Source organism: Nicotiana tomentosiformis, chromosome 11 (assembly GCF_000390325.3).
Source record: "Nicotiana tomentosiformis chromosome 11, ASM39032v3, whole genome shotgun sequence".
NCBI lineage: Eukaryota > Viridiplantae > Streptophyta > Magnoliopsida > Solanales > Solanaceae > Nicotiana > Nicotiana tomentosiformis.
Genome location: NC_090822.1, coordinates 36,105,713 through 36,126,144, shown reverse-complemented (window position 1 = coordinate 36,126,144; position 20,432 = coordinate 36,105,713). Strand labels below are relative to the sequence as shown.

General features: G+C 41.4%; 1 protein-coding gene across 1 annotated transcript; it reads right to left on the bottom strand.

The window, feature by feature from the left end:
* Positions 1 to 4,673: 4,673 nt before the first annotated feature.
* LOC138901261 (uncharacterized) lies at positions 4,674 to 7,530 on the bottom strand. Its single transcript, XM_070189011.1, has 6 exons — positions 7,369 to 7,530; positions 6,458 to 6,571; positions 6,109 to 6,229; positions 5,824 to 6,024; positions 5,577 to 5,710; positions 4,674 to 5,237 (listed from the first exon to the last, which is right to left on the bottom strand). The coding sequence occupies exons 1-6, from the start codon at positions 7,528 to 7,530 to the stop codon at positions 4,674 to 4,676; spliced, it is 1,296 nt and encodes a 431-aa protein (XP_070045112.1).
* Positions 7,531 to 20,432: the final 12,902 nt, after the last annotated feature.

Genomic DNA, 20,432 nt, shown 5'->3' with positions numbered 1-20,432 from the left:
TTAAAGATGTGAGCCTATGTCTGTCACTTTATTTTTGTGTATCATTGCGGGCTATAAGTCCAAAAACAAAAAAAAAATTATTATTCAATACAGTGGGTTTAATGTATTTCGGAATGATTGATTCCAATTTTTATGAATTATACGCCCTACCGGTATGAGGGTTCATTATATGTTGTGAAAATCGTTTATGAAATATATTGAAAAGAAGAAAGAAAGGAAAGTTGAAATTTCAGTTGGAACAATGTGCAACATAATTGTGATTCGGATTTGAGGACGAGATCCTCACATTTTTACATGATGTGAAATATTTAAATCGGGCTGCAAGCCACGATGAAAGTTATATAAGGACGAGGTCCTTGTGGTGAAATATTTATGAGTTTAAAATTCTCTCTTGTGAAATTTAATTTGTGCAATAATATTAATAGGGAGTCATGCCTGTTAGACTCATTTGATAATGCTTGTATATTTTCTGTTCATATTCATCCATTTTTGTGCTGTAAATATTGAGTTTTAGCCTGTGAGGTGAGTGTCCAGGTGGCATTAAATGTGACTCATTAATCCGAGTAAGTAATTATGAGGTCTTCATGCCTCACGTTCTGTTGTCAGTATTGTGAAAATTCGAAACGAGGTGATGGTTAATATGAGATTAATTGATGATGTTGGAATTAATTATGAACAACTTTTAAGACCAGAGATGTGGTGATGAGCATACATATGATGTGCTTCATGTCCTGATATCATTATGACCAGGCAATGCTGAGATTAATGTTATTGATATATACCATGTGGTATTTTGTTGGGTTGTGGATATGTTGTTAGGAGTTGTTTGGGTATTACTCTGGCAGATAGATAGGCCCAATTACAGGGGAGACTCTGCCGAAATTTCTGAAAAATTTGGGAGTTAGTAAAATTTGGGGGATTGAGATTTGCAAAGGAAGAGATAAATTATGTTATGTGTTTGAGGGCGAATGATCCTAAGCGGGGAATAATGTAGCACCCCAGAAAAAGTTTTGAATTACTTTAACACAATTGAGGAAATTTATATGAGCATAGGCACGAGTTGCTATAGCCAGTTGAGACTAACACTGTGCGTTGTTGTGAGAATTCAGGCATTTTTGGAAATGATTGGAGAGTTAAGGATTTTGCTTTAAAGCTTATAAGAATGGAGAAAAGAAATAATCTCAATTGAGATGATGTTGTCGGACCCGTGTTAAATTGAGGGAATGCAAAATCACTCACAAGTATGTGTGCAAGAATATACTCAATAATTTAAAGTCCTCAGAAAGATTCTTAGCACGTTCGAGGACGAACATTTATTTAAGAGGTGGAGAATGTAACGACCCGACTTGTAGTTTTAAGAATTTACGTCTCGTTCAGTGACTTAAGGTTTCGAGAAGCCTCGCAATATGTATTATGACCCGCGTGAGTGGTCGAGTTTGAATTACAGATGATTCGGAGTGATTTGGGACACTTAGTTCCTAAAGAGGGAGCTTATGTCTTAGGATTTTGACCGTAGTCAGAACTGTATGAAGACGACTCTGTAATGGAGTTTTGTTGGTTCCGTTAGCTCCGTATGATAATTTTGGACTTAGGAGCATGTCCGGAAAATTATTTGGAGGTCCGTAGTGGAATTAAGCTTGAAATGGCGAAACTCAAAATTTTGGAAAGTTTGACCGGGGGGTTGACTTTTTGATATCGGGGACGGAATGCAATTTCGAGAGTTGGAACAGCTCCGTTATGTTATTTGGGACTTGCCTACAAAATTTGACGTCATTCCGGGTTGGTTTGATAGGTTTCGGCACGAGTTTTAGAAGTTGGAAGTTTTTGAAGTTCATAAGTTCGATTTGTGGTGCGATTTGTACATTTTGCAAAACACTATACATAGATGACAAGAAATACAAGAGCTCGAGAAGAAGTGGGGCTCACCAAGTCAACTGAGGAGAGGGTGTACTACTATCACTGATCAATGCCGCTTGATGTGGAACCACCTGCATCCATTAAAGATGCAGTGCCCCAGGCAAAAGGGACGTTAGTACATATGGAATAGTCCTAATATGTAAGACTAAACACTCTCTCAATAGAACGAGTAACAATACAATGAGAAACAATTATAGGATCCAAATGAAAGCCTCAAATAATACCAATGCATCAAGTTAGGAGCAAGATAAGTGTTCAAGTAAACTTTAATATTTTAGGTTGGGAGATCTTTAGTACCGATATACCACTGTGACTTTAGCACGTAGTCCGATCACGGCCCGATAAGCTAAACCATCTCATCCAAAGACATCCAATCATAATCACAATCACCATCATGTGTGCGGCATAGCGTCCGATCTCGACTCGATCGACTAGGCCGTCTCACCATAATGTTGCTAGGCCGTCTCACCATAATGTTGTGTGGACCGACATCACCCTTCACTATGAATCATCTCATCCCAATTAAGGGAGAATAATCACAACACATCAATCTCATCCCATTTAAAGGGAATGTTCTCAACACTTCAGTTTGGTGATTTACCCCTCAATCACTCCTACACCGACACGTGTAGGTTCGGGGTTAGGCTGTTTCAACCTGCCCATCTTCGGTGACTAACGATACTCCCAAAATATTTACTATAAAAAACGATTTCAGCTCAAATTCATAATCTTTTACACATCATTTCCTTTCATTGGCACTAGTAGCCCCAAATGTAATATCATCATTGGCACGTCGGCCGTATTTCATATTTCATACTCACCCCTCTCACTTTCAAACATCATCATGGGTTATCAACAATAAGGCATCTGTAATCACGACATTTAGTATACATATGAGCAAATAAGAGTCTTAGGCACATTGAGTTTTCTTCCACAATTTGGCATAATAACTTACAATTGAAACATGATTGAATTCATAATATTTTGATACACAACCCATACTTTGAACGCATTCTCGAAGGATAACATAATATGATAGGAGTACTTGGAACACATTTTTAACATATATCTTTCGACATATAGTTTTCGGAGTTGTCAAATTTATAAGGAATGACTCGAAACATGAGACATAAGAGCTTGAGCCAATCATAATTACAACTTACGAGGACATCATGGATTCGATTCTACAAGAGGAGTTTAGCCAACATACCTCACTTGATCTTTTCTTAATTTACTACAATGATCCATAAATCCTAATAACTTCAATCTATTTAGAGACATAAAAAAAATTAAACCACAATTAGGAAGATATTCGCGGGTTTAGCTCATTTAAGCATTTTATCAAACACTAGGTGGGCATTATGATCTCAAGGTTCTCCTATGGTGGATTCCTTCATCCCACAACCCAATGTTTACCCATGTGAGCTCAACGACCTTCCCACAACTTAGTTTCTACATGCATGCATAAGTAACACCCCCATACCTAATAATCACACTCCCTATTACCCATCTCCTACCCTCGAAATTGAAAACTAGGGTATGCAACCTTACCTCTTGGATGGAGACCTTTAAAGGATTCCTAGTGAATTCTTCAAGACTTGAGCAAGGATTGATGAACAAATAGCTTAGAGATTTCTCCTCTCACTCTATACCACTTTCCTCTCTCTAAAATATCAGTTTGAACCTTCTAAAATGACCCCCAAGGTTGTTTATAAGAATAGGATCGGGTGAAATTTTCCAAAACATAAACTTACGAAGTTAGGTCTGTGGTTGAAGACCGTACCACAAAGAGACTATGCGGCACGCAAATGGGATCGCAGAAATGGCCCAAAGAACTGGGCAAGCCTGGACAGGCCTGCGACTGATCTGGAGTCCGCATATCAGTTTTTCGGTCACATAATGGACCGCAGAACCTCCTTTCAAAGTTTTCTCCTGCTGGTTCTGATGTGCGGCCCACGAAATGATTATACGGTCCCATACGGAAAAATGACCTGCAATATTGGCCCATTTTTCTGCTTTACTCCACGGATGATCTGCGGTCTGTAGAGTAGTTATGCGATCACATAAGGGACCACAGAAATGCCTTGTTCTGCAAAAAAAAAATTTCAACTGCCCAAAGCACTGTACAACCCGAAAAGTCAGTATCGTGGCTCACAAGCTCGCCGCGAAGAATTTTTACAATCCTCAAACATATTAGCCTACCTCGAAACCACGAAACCCTAGGTTCTAGGTGAAATTATTACGGGGCCTTACATCCTCCCCATCTTAAGATCATTCGTCCTCAAATGAGGGTCAAAATCCACCATCAGTATCTAGTGTGATTCAACTCTTAATTCACATACCCCGCAGTTCCAAATGTTTGACTACCTCCCAAAATCATCAGAAATTTCGGAAGAGTTTCCTCTATAATTAGGCCTGTCCACCAGTCATAGAACCCTAGAAACCAAACCTAACAACATATATATAATTCAACGACGTAACATAACATGAAAACAACACCAACCGTGGCCTCATAAGAAATATATATTATCAGAAAGGTACTCCCTTAACATCAATTGTACAAGTGATATATAATTCATAGAAGGTAAGCCCTCAACATTTTCATAGATAAAAACTACTTAGTTACATAGCTATTCAAACAAATGAGGGTACTTCTTCTTCATCTCTTCCTCGGCCTCCCGGGTGGCCTCTTCAACCTGTTGGTTTCGCCACAGCACTTTCACGGAGGCAATCTCTTTATTTCTTAGCTTTCAAACCTACCTAGCAATAATGACAACTGGAATCTCCTCATAAGTCAATTCTTCATTAACCTCAATAGTCTCTACTAGGATAATAAACGACGGGTCTCCAACCACCTTCTTCAACATGGATACATAAAACACCGGGTGCACTAAAGACATCTCTGGAGGTAGTTCAAGCTTGTAACCCAGCAGACCAATCCTTTGAATGATTATGTACGATCCGACATACCTCAGAATCAACTTCCCTTTCTTACCGAACCGCATTATACCTTTCATGAGGGAAACCTTCAAGAATACCCAATCATCATCTTTGAACTCCAAATCTCTGCATCGCACATTCGAATAGGACCTATGATGACTCTGAGTAGTTGTTAACTGTTCCGCAATGATCTTAACCTTCTCCATATCCTGATGCATGAGGTATGGTCCAAAAAACTCTGCTTCCCCAATCTCGAACCATCCAATCGGAGATCTACATCTCCTACCATATAAAGCCTCGAACAGTGACATCTGAATCCTAGCATGATAACTGTTGTTGTAGGCAAATTCTATGAGTGGCAAATGATCATCACAGCTACCCTTGAAGTCAAGAACACAAGCATACAACATATCCTCAAGCTTCTGAATAGTCCGCTTAGCTTGCCCGTCGGTCTGTGGATGGAAGGTTGTACTAAGATTAACCTGAGTACCCAAAGGTTGCTGAAATTTCCTCCAAAAGTTAGTTGTGAACTGTTCCCCTCGATCTAAGATGATAGAAACTGGAGTGCCATGCAAACTCACTATTTCCTTGATATACAACTAAGCATATTGTCCCGCTGTGTCGGTAGCCTTAACAGGTAAGAAGTGAGCTAATTTAATGAGTCGATCCACAATCACCCAAATCAAGTCGAACTTGCGAGGAGTGCGAGATAGTCCTACCATAAAGTCCATATTGATCATATCCCACTTCCACATTCTAATATCTGTGTTCTTTGAAAACCCACCGGGCCTTTGGTTTCGGCCTTCACTTGCTGACAATTTGGACATCTTGTCACAAAGTCCGCTATATTCCTCTTCATATCATTTCACCAGTAGACTTCCTTAAGTTCATGGTGCATCTTTGTAGAGCCCGGGTGCACGGAATACCTAGAATTGTGAGCCTCGGTCATTATTCTTTCCCGCAGACCATCCACATTTAGAACACATAATTGCCCTTGGTACCTTAGCGTACCATCATCCATACCAATAGAAAAAGCCTTAGTCTTATTCTTATGAATCCCCTCCTTCAATTGTACCAACAATGGATCGTCGTATTGCTTCTCCTTGACTTCCACAACAAGCGATGATTCAGTTCTATTTTGCACAAGTGCCCCTCCTTCACTAGAGTCTACAAGACGAACTCCCTAACTAGCCAACCAATAAACCTCCTTAGCCAACGACCTTTGATATTCCTCCAAGTGAGCCAAACTACCCATAGATTTCTGGCTAAGAGCATCCGCCACAATATTAGTCTTCCCTAGATGATATAGGGTATCGATGTCGTAGTCTTTGAGTAACTCAAGCCATCTTCTCTGCCTCAGATTCAATTCTTTCTGTTTGAAAATATATTAAAGGCTCTTATGGTCCGTGAATATATCCACATGGACCTCATACATGTAATGATGCCAAATCTTCAATGCAAAAACCACAAACACAAGCTCTAAGTCATGTGTTGGTTAGTTCTTCTCATGATTCTTGAGTTACCTAGAGGCATAAGCGATCACCTTTCCATGTTGCATAAATACGCACCCAAGTCTGATTCTTGAAGCATCACAATATACCACAAACCCATCGGTACCCTCTGGTAGGGTCAACACCGGTGCCTTAGTTAATCTTAACTTCAACTCTTGGAAGCTCTTTTCACAAGTATCTGACCATTGGAACTTAACTGCCTTCTGCATAAATTTAGTCAACGGAGAGGCAAGAATAGAGAATCCCTCCATAAGATTTCTGTAATACCCAACCAAGCCCAAGAAACTACAAATCTCTGTTAGGGTTGTAGGTCTAGGCCAATTCTTCACAGCTGCAATCTTCTGAGTATCAACCTTAATTCCTTCTCTGTATACGACATGACCCAAGAATGTGATAGATTCAAGCCAAAATTCACACTTCAAGAACTTCGCATATAACTTGTGCTGATACAGATTCTGTAGAACTGCCTTGAGATGATCGGCATGGTCTTCTCGATTTCGTGAATATACAAGAATATCGCCAATGAACACTATCACAAAGAGTCGAGGAAAGTCTTGAAGACTCGATTCATAAGTTCCATGAAAGCCGCCAGGGCATTTGTTGGCCCAAAAAACATCACCAAAAATTCAAAGTGCCCACACCGGGTCCTGAAAGCTATTTTCGGAATATCCTGCTCCATGATCTTTAATTGGTGATACCCGGATCTTAAATCAATTTTGGATAAGTACTTAGCACCTTGTAATTGGTCAAACAAGTCATCTATCCTTGGCAGTGGGTACTTATTCTTGATTTTGACCTTGTTGAGCTACCGGTAGTTAATACACATTCTCAGTGACCCATATTTCTTTCTTACAAAGAGGACCGGTGCGCCCCAAGGCGACACACTCGGCCGGATGAAGCCCTTCTCTAACAAATCCTTCAGTTTCTCCTTTAGTTCCTTCAGTTCAGCCGGTGCCATTCTGTAGGGTGGAATAGATATAGGTTGTGTGTCTAGTATCACATCAATCCCAAAATCAATCTCCCTATCTGGTGGAATGCTACGGAGCTCATCAGGAAAGACCTCCATAAATTCATTCACAACTGGCACAGACTCAAGTGTAAGTTCCTCAGCATCGGTGTCTGTAACCTGGACCAAATGGTGCATACACCCCTTATTCATCATCTTTGTGGCCTTAAGGTAAGAAATAAACCTACCTTTCGGCACCACATCATCCCTTCCATTCAATAACTGGCTCATTTGGAAATTCTAACCTAACGATTCTGGTTCGGCAATCAAGCTTGGCAAAACATGAATAAAGCCAGTACATCCCCATTATTACATCAAAATCAACCATCCCCAACTCAATGAGATTGGCCATGCTGTCCCGACTATACATCGTGACAATACAATCCCAATAAACCCGCGCGGCCACAATAGACTCACTAACCGGAGTAGATACAAAGAACGACTCATAAAGCTATTACGATTCTATCCCAAATTCTATAGCAACATAAGGAGTGACATATGACAAGTGGAACCGGGATAATTACGAGCATATACATCATGAGATTGGACAGTCAATATACATGTGAAAACACATGGAGAAGCCTCTGAACACTGGCGTCCCCTCATAGCTTCACCACGCCCTGTGGGTGCTGGAGTGCCTCGAGCTGGAGGAGGTGTTGCGCGTGTAGTAGCTGCATAACTGGTTGGCTATGTGGTACCCCTACCCACACTCTAGCGGGACGAACGACAATCCCTATGAATGTGACCCCTCATACCACACTCGTATCATATGGGTAGGTCCATGTAGTAGACCACTAAGTTCATCTTTCCACAGCTAGGACATGGGGGCCTATGTTGCTACTGGAATCTCCCATCAGGCCGACCCTGCTGGTAGGATCCCCCGTTGCCCTGACCGGGCCTGCAACAACTCCACTGCTGCTGACTGGGTCTTGATGGATGTGCACTGGCTAAAGAGTGAGCAAAGGACTAGGATGGCCCTGATGATCCTCCCCTAAATGTAGACCTACCACCACCACCAAAAGAACCACAAAAGTTGCTCGCGGACCGGGCCTTATTGCTACCTTATCGCTCCATTCTATTCTTCAATTTGTGGGTCTCTATGGCTTGCGCAAATGCCACCATCTTCCCATAGTTCATATCATAATTCAAGGCAGTTTTAGCGACCTCATTAATAACCAAGAGGCTGAGGCCCTGCATAAATTTTCACACTCTAGCCTCCATAGTGGGCAACATGTAAATAACATACTTGGAGAGGTGCGCAAATCTCATATGGTACTCCCACACACTCAGGCTACCTTGCATCACACTCTCAAATTCGGAGGCACGAGTTGCCTTAGTCTCGGCAGGCAAGAAATGATCAATGAAGGTATCGACAAACTCACTCCACCTCGCCGAAGGGCTCTCCTCCTCACGGGACTCCTCCCACAGCTCAAATCAAGAATGTGCCACCTCTTTCAGATGGTAGGAAGCCAACTCCACTGCTTTTGTCTTAGTAGCACGCATAACTCAGAGAGCCTTGTGCATCTCATCAATGAAGTCCTGGGGGTCCTCCTCGGGATTAGTACTCGTGAACACTGAAGGATCTAACTGAAGAAACATGTTCACCTTGGAACTAGTAGAATCCCCTAGCTGATTGGAAGAAGAAGGTGTATCACTCGATCTCTGGGCCTGGGAAGCCACTATCTGAGCTAACATATGTATGCTCTCCTAAGGTCCCCATCAAAAACATTGGGACCGGAAGTTGAGGCTGGAGGTGGAACTGGAATATTAGCTGGAAGAATCGTTGCACCCTTAGTAGGAGTAGGGATTGGTGCAGTCTGAGCAGGAGTAGCAGAATCAGGTGGTGTAGTAGTTGGGGGAATATGCTCAACCCTCGGGTTCTCACCCTCATCATCAAGTATAGAATCAACTGCCACTCTCGGGGTGGCATTGGATCCTTGGCCAGTTCTTGCCTTCTTCCTAGGTGCCATGTACTGAAAATTAGAGCAATGCACAAGTTAAAGGAGGAACAGTCTTACGATCAGCTCTATCGCACGACCTAGAACTCAAAGAAGGGTGTTATTCCTAAATGCCCAAGTAGCCTCCTAATTATAGATGTGGTCGACAACACACCGATAAGAAGGACTCTTCTAGACACGGCTCTAAGACATCCTAGGACACTTTAAAACCTTAGGCTCCGATACCAAGCTTGTCACATCCCGACCTCGAGGAGCGTGACTGGCGCTTAACCGAGATAACCCGGTCAAGCAAGCCTACTAGATGCTTTCTACCCGAACTTGCCCATGAATAAAAAGAAGACATATTTCATTAAATAGACCAGGAGAAGATCATGTGAGCAACACCAATTCATTACCATTAGTTACATTATTTATAAGAGTCCAAAATATTACATTACACATTTATAGTTTAGAATTGGAACATGTGATACAAATACAACATTCTAGTTTGACTTTTCCAATACCAATGTACAACCCACACTATATCTACGGAGTATTTATTAGATACAAAAGAGTAATATGAGTGCTAGAAACATGGCTTCGGCTATACCTCAAAACACTATACATAGAGGATAAGAGATACAAGACTCCGCGAAGAAGTGGGGCTCACCAATTCAGCTAAGGAGAGGGTGTACTGCTATCACTGATCAACGTCGTCTGACATGGAACCACCTGTATCCATTAAAGATGCGGCGCCCCCTGAAAAAGGGACATTAATACATATGGAATAGTACTAGTATGTAAGAATAAACACGGTCTCAATAGAACGAGTAACAATACAATGAGAAAAAATTATAGGATCAAAATAAATGCCTCAAATAATACCAATGCATCAAGTTAGGAGCAAGATATGTTTTCAAGTAAACTTCAATGTTTTAGATTGGGAGATCAATAGTACCGATATACCACCGTGACTTTAGCCGGAGTCTGATCATGACCCGATCGGCTCATCCGTCTCATCCAAAGACATCCAATCACAATCACCACCATGTGCACGACATGACGTCCGATATCGACCCGATCGGCTAGGCCGTCTCACCATAATGTCGTGTGGACCGACATCACCCTTCACTAGCAATCTTCTCATCCAAATTAAGGGGGAATAATCTCAATACATCAACATCATCCAATTTAAGGGAATGTTCTCAGCACATCAGTTCGGAGATTTACCCCTTAATCACTCCTACACCGGCACGTGTAGTTTCAGGGTTAGGTTTTTTAAACCTACCCTTCTTCGATGACTAATGATACTCCCACAATGTTTATTATAAAAAATGATTTTAGCTCAAATACATAACCTTTAACACATCTTTTCCTTCCATTGGCACTAGTGGCCCCAAATGTAATATCATCCTTGGCACGTAGGCCGTATTCTATATTTCATGATCACCCCTCTCACTTTCAAACATCCTTAAGGGTTATCAACAACAAGGCATCTCTAATCATAGCATTTAGTACACATATGAGCAAATAAGAGTCGTAGGAACATTGAGTTTTCTTCCACAATTTAGCATAATAACTTGCAATTGAAACATGATTGAATTCATAATATTTTGATACACAACCCATACTTTAAACACATTCCCTAAGGATAACATAATATGATAGGAGCACTCGAACACATTTTGAACATATATCTTATGACACAAAAGTTATTCAGAGTAGTCAAATTTATAAGGAATGACTCGGAACATGAGAGATAAGAGCTTGAGCCAATCATAATTACAACTTATGACGACATCATGGATTCAATTCTACAAGAGGAGTTTAGCCAACATACCTCACTTGGTCTTTCCTTAATTTACAATAATGATCCAAAAAATCCTAGCAACTTCAATATATTTAGAGACATAACAAAATTAAACCACAATTAGGAAGATATTCGCGAGTTTATCTCATTTAAGCATTTTATCAAACACTAGGTGGGAATTATGATTTCAAAGTTCTCCTATGGTGGATTCCTTCATCCCATAACCCAATGTTTACCCATCTAAGCTCAACAACCTTCCCACAACTTTGTTGGTACATGCATTCATAAGTAACACCCTCATACCCAAGAATCACACTCTCCATTGCCCATATCCTACCCCAAACTCGAAATTGAAGACTAGGCTATGGAACCTTACCTCTTTGATGGAGACCTTGTAAGTTTTCCTAGTGAATTCTTCAAGACTTGAGCAAGGATTGATGAACAAATAACTTAGGGATTTCTCCTCTCACTCTAGACCAGTTTCCTCTCTCTAAAATATCAGTTTGAACCTTCTAAAATGACCCCCAAGGTTGTTTTATAAGAATGGGGTCAGTTGAAATTTTTCAAAACATAAACTTACGAAGCCGAGTATGCGGTCTCATACCATACCGCAAAGCGACTATGTGGCCCGCAATGGGGACCGCAGAAATCTCCCCTAGAACTGGGCAGGACTGGATAGGTCTGCGACTAATCTGCGGCCACATAATGGACCGCTGAACATTCTTTTGGAGTTTTCTCCTACTGGTTCTGTGATGGATGTGCAGCCGGCAAAACTATTATGCGATCGCATAGTTGACCGCAAAACAACCTCCAAATTTTGGTCCCTTTTTTTGCTTTACTCCGCAGCGGATCTGCGGTCTGCGGAGTAGTTCTGCGGTCGCATAAGGGACTGCAGAAACGCCCTATTCTGCAACAATTTTTCTTCAACTCTCCAATGCACTATACAACCCAAAAAGTCACAGTGACTCGCAAGCCCGTCGCAAAGAATTTATATAATCCTCAAACACATTAGCCTACCTAGGCACCACGAAACCCCGGGTTATAGGTGAAATTTTCATGGGGCCTTACACCATATATGTGGATAATCTCCCGTATGTAAATCTGAGCCAACCGCTCTGAGGAATAGGAAGTCAGCACTGGAATAAAGTGTACAAACTTATTCAACCGGTCTACAATAACCCATACTACATCATATTTCCTCAAGGTCCAAAGTAAGCCTACCACAAAATTCATAGTGATATGCTGCCACTTCCACTCTGGTATCTCTAATATCTGAATTAACCCACATGGTTTCTTATGCTCATATATCATCTGCTGACAATTTAAACACCGAGAGACATAAGCAATAATATCTTTATTCATTCTTCGCCACCAATAGTATTGTTTCAAGTTACGGTACATCTTCGTGACAACTGGGTGAATGTAATAGCACGAACTGTAAGCTTTCTCAAGGATCAACTCTCTCAACCCATCAACATTGGGAACACAAATCCGGCCTTGGAGCCACATAGCACCATCATCACCAATCACAACCTCCTTAGCACCACCCCTCTACATCATATCCTTTAACACCAACAAGTGAGGATCATCAAACTGGTGAGCCTTAATACGCTCTGATCTCGGCCAAACCAACACCACAATTAAGTAGTGAGGTGATCGATGCAATAATAAACCCAACGAAGGTCGGGATCGAATCCACATGGAGTTAGAATATGGGATTAGGTGTATATCTAAGTTAATTGCAAGTTTTGGCTCTAATTACACTTCCACAAACCTGATTGGTGTTTTACTTCTACTTTACTCTATTGTTTGCAAGTATAAAACTAAGGACAATATTTTTGGTTTTGAGTTTTTCAAATGATTAAAAGGGACTAGGGTCGTGACTTTTACCTAGGTGGTTATCTAATGGGTTGTAAACTCCAGGGAAAAATTGATTAGTTGGGGTCGTGATGTAGAATTCACATCCGGGTACTCACTCTATACCTCTTGGTAGTTTGAGTGATTTTGCCCAATTTGGCTTTCTCAAGTCCAATTGGGTATTTGCATAATACAAGTGATATTAGCTCAAGTTGGGTATTACTATCTCTAGGTTTAACCCTTTAATTGGGGTTATCAATTTCTTGAGTTCACCTCAATTTCTTGTTAGCCAAGTTTTTCTAGACTTAGTCTTTCTTTCTCAAGTAGAGGCTAAGTCAAATAGGCATGAATCAATGTTTGCAACCATTGATTCTAGGGTTCAATCATGAACAAGGCTAAATATCACTAACCCAATAAAAAATAAGTCCTAAATTAAAAACCCATCAAATACCCACACTAGGGCTGGGTCACAACCCTAGCTAAAGATTTAGCTACTCATGAAAAGTACAGAATTCAAAGAAGAAATTAAGATAGAATGCATATTAATTGATTAGGGAAAGAAAATCTAATGTATAGATGTTAATCTAGTACAAAAATCCTCAAAATAGCAAAGAAAACGACTCAGGTGCTCTTCTCTAACGTCACTTAACCTAAAAATGACAAAAAGTTCTATTTACACTAAGCTAAAAATATCTGACAAAATTTCCCCTACGGAGGTTGTGCGGTCGCATAATTCTGGCGCGGTCTGCACATTGAGCTTCTGCGGCCGCACAATTATCGTACGATCCACATTCTTGAAATTTTGGGCTTGGAACTTCGGGGATTCTGCGGTCCGAATAAAAACGAGTATGGTCGTGCTTCTAATAGTGCAACCGCATATACATGATACGGTCCGCACTACTTGATTTTGAACTTGAATCCAACTCTCTGATTCTTCACTCTTGCGGACCGCATAATAGTGAGTGCGGACTCACTTGATATTCTGTGGCCACACAATTTTGGTGCGGTCCGCACTCCTTCAGCTTGCCCAAATACCATTATTTGAATCTCCTCTCTGCGGCCGCACACTGCTGGCCTTTTTTGCCCTGTTTTGGTTCTTGTTCACTTTTGACTCATTTATGAGTTGATTTTGACTTCTTTGGCTCATATCCCAATATTCCTGCAAGTAAGCACATTTTGTTAGTTTTCGGGAATGCCTTTAATCATTTTTGAGCTAAATCGCAAGTAAAAGAGAGAAAATAATCTCTCAAAATCCCTACTTATCAAGTCCCCCAAACTTAAGCTTTTGTTTGTCCTCAAGCAAATAAGGCGATTCCCACCTCTAATAGAAAAAAAGATATTTCAGCTGGCTTAAGGTGAATCAATCACACATCAATTGGGACCAATAATTATCCACAACACATATGAATTATCAACAATGCAGTGGTTTGAAATTTTGAGTACAATAGTTCTTATGAGACACTAGAGCATCAAGAGTTGACTCTATTCATCAAGGAAGCTCGCTCTTTCACGTAGGTCATTGTGGATCCCAAACTCCTCCTCCTCTACTCTCCATTAGCACATATCACTTTAGAATGCAACACTCGATCCAAGGATTGTGAAAAGTTTGCTCCTCTCTCTCAAAAGAATGCCACAAGTTCGGCTCTAAGTACCATAAGCTTGCCCCTCATGTAAATCACCACTAATGTGAACTCACTCAACTTGAAATCATGTTGGGCTTTTGCGGCATGTAATGAAGGATTTTGGGCCAAGGTAGGACTTGTTGGAATAGAATGGTTTCATCTTTCCTTAAGCACTCAATTTCTCTTTTCGGTTCATACTTTCTTGACTCTTTGAGTCATTTTATTCTTCCTTTGAGGAACTAAAGAGACAAAACGTCACTCTTTCTTGATCATGACATTCATTTTTCTCATTTTCTGTTTACTTCAGCCTTTTATCCCTACTTTCTTTTGAATTCCCTTCAACTCTTCATCTATTCACTTAGTTTTTGGCATTTTTCTTTTTGAATTCCCTTCAACTACTTTCTTTCTTCTTCTTTTTTTTTTTTTTTTGCCTTCCCTTTTCTTCTTCTTTTTTCTCTTCTTTTTACCTTTTAACACTTCAAGCTCCTCGTCTCTCCCCCAAACTTTTGTTTTTGCCCATTATTTTTCAAGAATGCTAAGGAAAGATCGGGTGCCAAGAGACGGTCACTACAGAACGGATAAAGGCTTGTAACGTGGTTATGAAAGAAAAAGGCTTCGGCTCAAAGGGGTTGACTAGGGTTATCACATTGGTAGGCTATGGAAGATTTCAATTTCAAATTGGATCAAGGAGATCCTACAATCATGTCTCAAGCCAAGCTACACTTAGAATTTCGCCTAAAAAAAATACTCGGGGCAAGTTCTAGACTATTGGCACGGGAACTTGGACTTGCAATTCAATACCTCACCTATCACATTGCTGGATTGCTAAAGAGAATCGAGTCGAGGGCCCACAACAACCCTAGCTAAGATTGAGAATCACAAAATGGCTCGACTGAACCACTCGATGACTGTTTGAGTCAACACAAGAGTCTAAAGGTCACAACTAGAGTTATTTTATGCCAACAACTTTGTTTTTAACCATAAAGTAAGAGGTAAATGTGTTGGTACCAAGTGAAGCATCCTCGAGACACTTTTATTCATTACTACTATATTTTTTCGAAACATAAAAGAAAACAGACTCAATCCCTTAAGAAGGTTGTCACACCATCCATCGTTAGGAAGAGCCACCTGGTTGAGACAAAATCCCCCTTTGGAAAGAAATATGGCATTAAGAAAACCCAAGGCTTATTGTTCACTCAAAATGTAAAAAGAAGCTAGCAAATTAAAAAGGAAATATTAAAGTAAATAAGAAGTTATACTACTGAGGAAAAGCAAACTAAAGAAGCTATGACATAAACTACGGGAAGCGAGATAAATGAATATACAAACCGAAGTCAAATGAATATATACATAAGGGAAATGAATATCTACATCAAATGGGGAGAATATATACATACCAAAGGGAAAATAAGAATGAAAGAAAAAATAGTATCAGAGTTATTACATGCCAAATGTCAAATGTTAATTAATCAAAATAGACCACCCCCAAATGAAAAATAAGCATTGTCCCTAATGCTTAACAAAAATAAGAACAGGGAAAGGGTAGAAAGTTAAGAGAACTCCCTATGTAGTCTCGGTCTACATAGGATCATCAGCACCCTCTGTCTTCTCTAACTGTATGTCATCATCTCCTGGCTGAAGGACAATTGCTTTGCTGAGCATCTGTATCATCTCCTCAGCAGTGTGTGCAGTCGCAACCGGCTCCTCGGACTGGTCGGCTGCTGCCTCTACTGGTGCTGCCTGTGCTACTGGGACTGTCTGCTCCATAAGCAAGCTAAAGGAAGATCTCCGGCGGATGCAATGTTTTCAACCTCTTTGCTCAGCTTCTCTACCGACTTCTTTGATGCCTGGGATCTACACATCTTCTTGACCAGTTTGCCCAAATCCTTAATGACCTTCCCATGCATTGCCAGAGTATCAATAATGGTCTTCTGGTTCACCAGAATTTTCTTCAATGTTTCCTCCACTAACGGAAGTACCTGTGGCTCTCTTGGGGCTGAGGATTGTGCTGCAACAACACAGGATATATCAGTCAGCTTTGTAGTAGCTGCCTACATCCAGTTGTTGAGACTTGCCAATGTTTGCGAGACTCACAGCGCAGTCTGAGGATATGTAGATGAAGCCGGCACTGATAGTCTAGCAGAAGCAGGTGGCCCATAAGATGAAGGTGGCATGGCTGCTGTCCCGGTAGAAGTACCGGCTGCGGTGGATGGATCGGCAACTGAATCAGTAACCACTACCGCTGGCTCCTCAGACTGGCCTATGGAGGTAGTAGCTTTACCCTTGAATTTTGGGTTGTCAGCTCCCTGAAGTTGGTACCAAGAGAAAGGCTTCTTGGCCTTCATCTCGGTGTCATAATGCCTTGGCTCCACCCTTTAGTCCTTGAAGTACTCTGTGAGGAAGTTCGGGTACGGGTAGGACCTTTCATATTTTGGACAGCCAGAGTGATGTTTGTGGACATGATAGCACCCACATTAATTAGGTACCCAGCCATAATTGAGGCTACCAAGACTGCACGAGGAAGTGGAAGATTATTCTCGTTGAGGCATGGATCAATGCGGCTACATACAAATGTTTTCCACCCTTTTGCTTCAAAGTTTAGGGTGGCTCGGACTATTGGAACTCCTGCTGTGAGCCACGGAGGTGCTGACCCTCAAATAGCCAGAATCTCAGCTAGCCATGGGCGAGCTGCGTCACCCTGAGCCAGCTTCTCCAGGTATTGGACTGCCTCCACTTCCTCAAACCCCACATATTTGTTCAAGGTGCAGGCATCAAACTTGATTTTCAAATTTCGAACTTTTGTCACCTCGGTACCCTTTTTGATATGAGCTACATTGGTATAGAATTCCTTGACCAAATACTCATTCGCATCCATAACTTTGTGGGTGAACCATCTCCAACCTTTTTGCTCCTGGAATTGTCGGAGGACATTGGGGTTGTGCTTGTCTAGATCTTTCATCAAGAACTGCCGCTCAAGAGTGAGTGAACGATGCATCCACCATTCCCTAAATTTAGCAAAGGTAGCAGCACTGACGAATCTGTCCTCCCATAGCTCTAGTCTCTTTGATCTCTCCAAACCTCATACTGTAGTATCCCACCATCTCCCATCGTATGGGACATCATCATTATCATCCACATTAATTGGATCAGCTGGAGCATGTGAGGAAGAGGGCTCAGAGGCTTGACTACCCTCTTCCGAACCATCAGAGGAATAGGCAGAAGAAGACGGCTCATCTACTAGGTGGAATCTACCAGGAAATTGTTGTGATTGTGCTTCCGGCTGTGATTGCACGGAGTTACCCTCAGAAGCTTCCCCAGATGGGACATACTCACTGGTTTCTGAGGATTCGGGAGGTCTGTTAACTGTAGCTTTCTTACTTATAACCCTTTGAAGTGCTAGAGATAGGTTGCTTTTACCTAGACCTCAGCCTCGGGAGGGTTCTACCCTCCCTTGCGATGCATCTCCTCTACCACGTGAGTGAACCATTGTCTGCAATGCATAAGAATAAGAAAGAGTCAGTTAGATTTGTAAATCACAGGTGCATGCATAGCAGTTGCAGTAAAGCTGTCTCAAAAGGGGCAGTGCGGACCGCACAAAAGTGAGTGTGGCTGCATAACCAAAAGTGCGGACCGCACAATTTTGAGTGCGGCCGCACAAGTCCACTGCGGACCGCACAATTTTGAGTGCAGCCACACAAGTCCACTGCGGACCGCACAATTTTGAGTGCGGGCGCACATCCCCAAGTTTAGACTACTGAGGTCTTTGATGTTTCATCGGTGCAAACCGCACAAATATGAGTGCGGCCGCACAATTTGAATTCAGGCGGTACTGACTTAGGGTTCATAGAATTTTATTCATAAATTACTCAAGTTTTTAGCAATTAAACATCATTAGTCACTTACCCAGACCCCAATTAACGTTTAAAAAGGCTACCTACATGATTCTAAGCACAAACAACTAACCATTGCCATATTTAGGCATGGAAATAACCCTAGTCAAAAGAATAAAATTAAGGAAAAATCTAAAGAATAAATTAGCATACTAGTAATGAAGATGCAGGTGAGATTCAACATTGATGAAATGAGGAGATATTGAAAACAATGAGGATATGCACTGTGCTAGCTTAGCTTCAGGTTTCAAAAGAGTATAAAGTGTAAATAAACTGAGGGAGACCTTATTTATACTTTTACCCGTCAGGCCCACAATTTTACTTGGAGTGCGGCCGCACAATTTTGAGTGTGGTCCTCACTCATTACCTGCCCTTGTGAAGAATTGCTGCGGACTGCACAACAATGAGTCTGGCCGCAGAATTAGTGCGGACCGCACAAAAATGGTTGCGACCGTATTTTGTTAAGGATTTTTGTCAGAAAAAACTTCAGAGACCATGTATTTTTCATCTACCAGTTGTGCGACCGCACACAAAATTGTTCTGCCGCAGAGTGGCAGTGCGGTCCGCATAATTCTAGTGCGGTCCGCACTTTTGTGACACTTAGCCAAATTTTTCATGCTCTGTTCCTGCAATGCACACCCATTCCTACATACACTTCAAAACTAGTTAGTATAAAACAAAGCCTATCTAATATAAAGAAGGAAAACAAGAAAAAGAAAAAGACACATGGGTTGCCTCCCAAGAAGTGCCTGGTTTAACGTCGCAGCATGACGCATGTTACCATCAATCACTTGAAATGGAGCAACGCCACAACGTGGCCATCATCAAACTTGCCAAGATAATGTTTAACTCAGTGCCCATTGCCTCTAAACACCTCATCATTCTTATTTTTCACATCTAGAGCACCAAAGGGTGTCACATGTACAACTTTAAATGGGCCACTCCACTTTGATTTCAGCTTTCCCGGAAACATCCGCAATCGAGAGTTGAACAAAAGCACAAGATCACCTTCTTTGAATTCTTTGTTTCGGATATACTTGTCATGGAGGTACTTCATCTTGTCCTTATACAAGGATGAACTGGAGTATGCATGGAACTGAAACTCATCAAGTTCATTCAATTTCTCCATCCTAAGATTTGCAGCTAAATCCCACTCAAGGTTAAGCTTCTTCAACGCCCACATAGCCTTATGCTCGAATTCCACCGGAAGGTGACAAGATTTAACGAACACTAACCGATATGGAGACATACCAATTGGTGTTTTGTAAGCTGTTCTATAAGCCCAAAGAGCATCGTCAAATTTCTTCGACCAATCTGTCCGATTGGCATTCACCGTCTTTGACAGAATACTCTTGATCTCCCAGTTGGAGACTTCAACCTGTCCACTTGCTTGAGGGTGATAGGGGGTCGACACTTTGTGAGTGAAATCATACTTGGAGAGTAAAGTATCAAAAGCTTTGTTGCAAAAGTGTGATCCCCCATAACTAATGATGGCCCTTGGAGTACCAAACCTTGTGAATATGTTTTTCTTCAAGAAAGCTACCACACTCCGAGCTTCATTGTTGGGAAAAGCCACAGCTTCAACCCATTTGGACATGTAATCCACAGCTACCAATATATAGGTGTTCCCACATGAGCTCACAAACGGACCCATAGAATCAATGCCCCAAACATCAAAAATATCAATCTATAAGATGGTGGTGAGAGGCATCTCATTTTTCTTGGAGATCCCACCGGCCCTTTGGTGTTCATCACAACGCTTAACGAGGTCGCTAGCGTCCTTGTAAAAGGTAGGCCAATAGAATCCACAGCTTAGCACCTTTGTAGCAGTTTTCGCTGAACCATGGTGACCACCATATGGCAAAGAGTGGCAAGCTTCAAGAATACCCAATTGTTCTTCTTCTGGTACACATCTTCGGATAACACCATCAGTATAAATTTT

What these genes read in the sequence shown, in the direction of transcription:
- LOC138901261 (XM_070189011.1), bottom strand. Translation starts at nt 7,530, where the DNA reads ATGATGAATAAGGGGTGTATGCACCATTTGGTCCAGGTTACAGACACC. An exon ending in ATGTGTTCTAAATGTGGATG is followed by an intron (nt 5,711 to 5,823) that starts GTCTGCGGGAAA and finishes AATGATATGAAG; the next exon opens with AGGAATATAGCGGACTTTGT. An exon ending in TGATCAATATGGACTTTATG is followed by an intron (nt 5,238 to 5,576) that starts GTAGGACTATCT and finishes CTTGACTTCAAG; the next exon opens with GGTAGCTGTGATGATCATTT.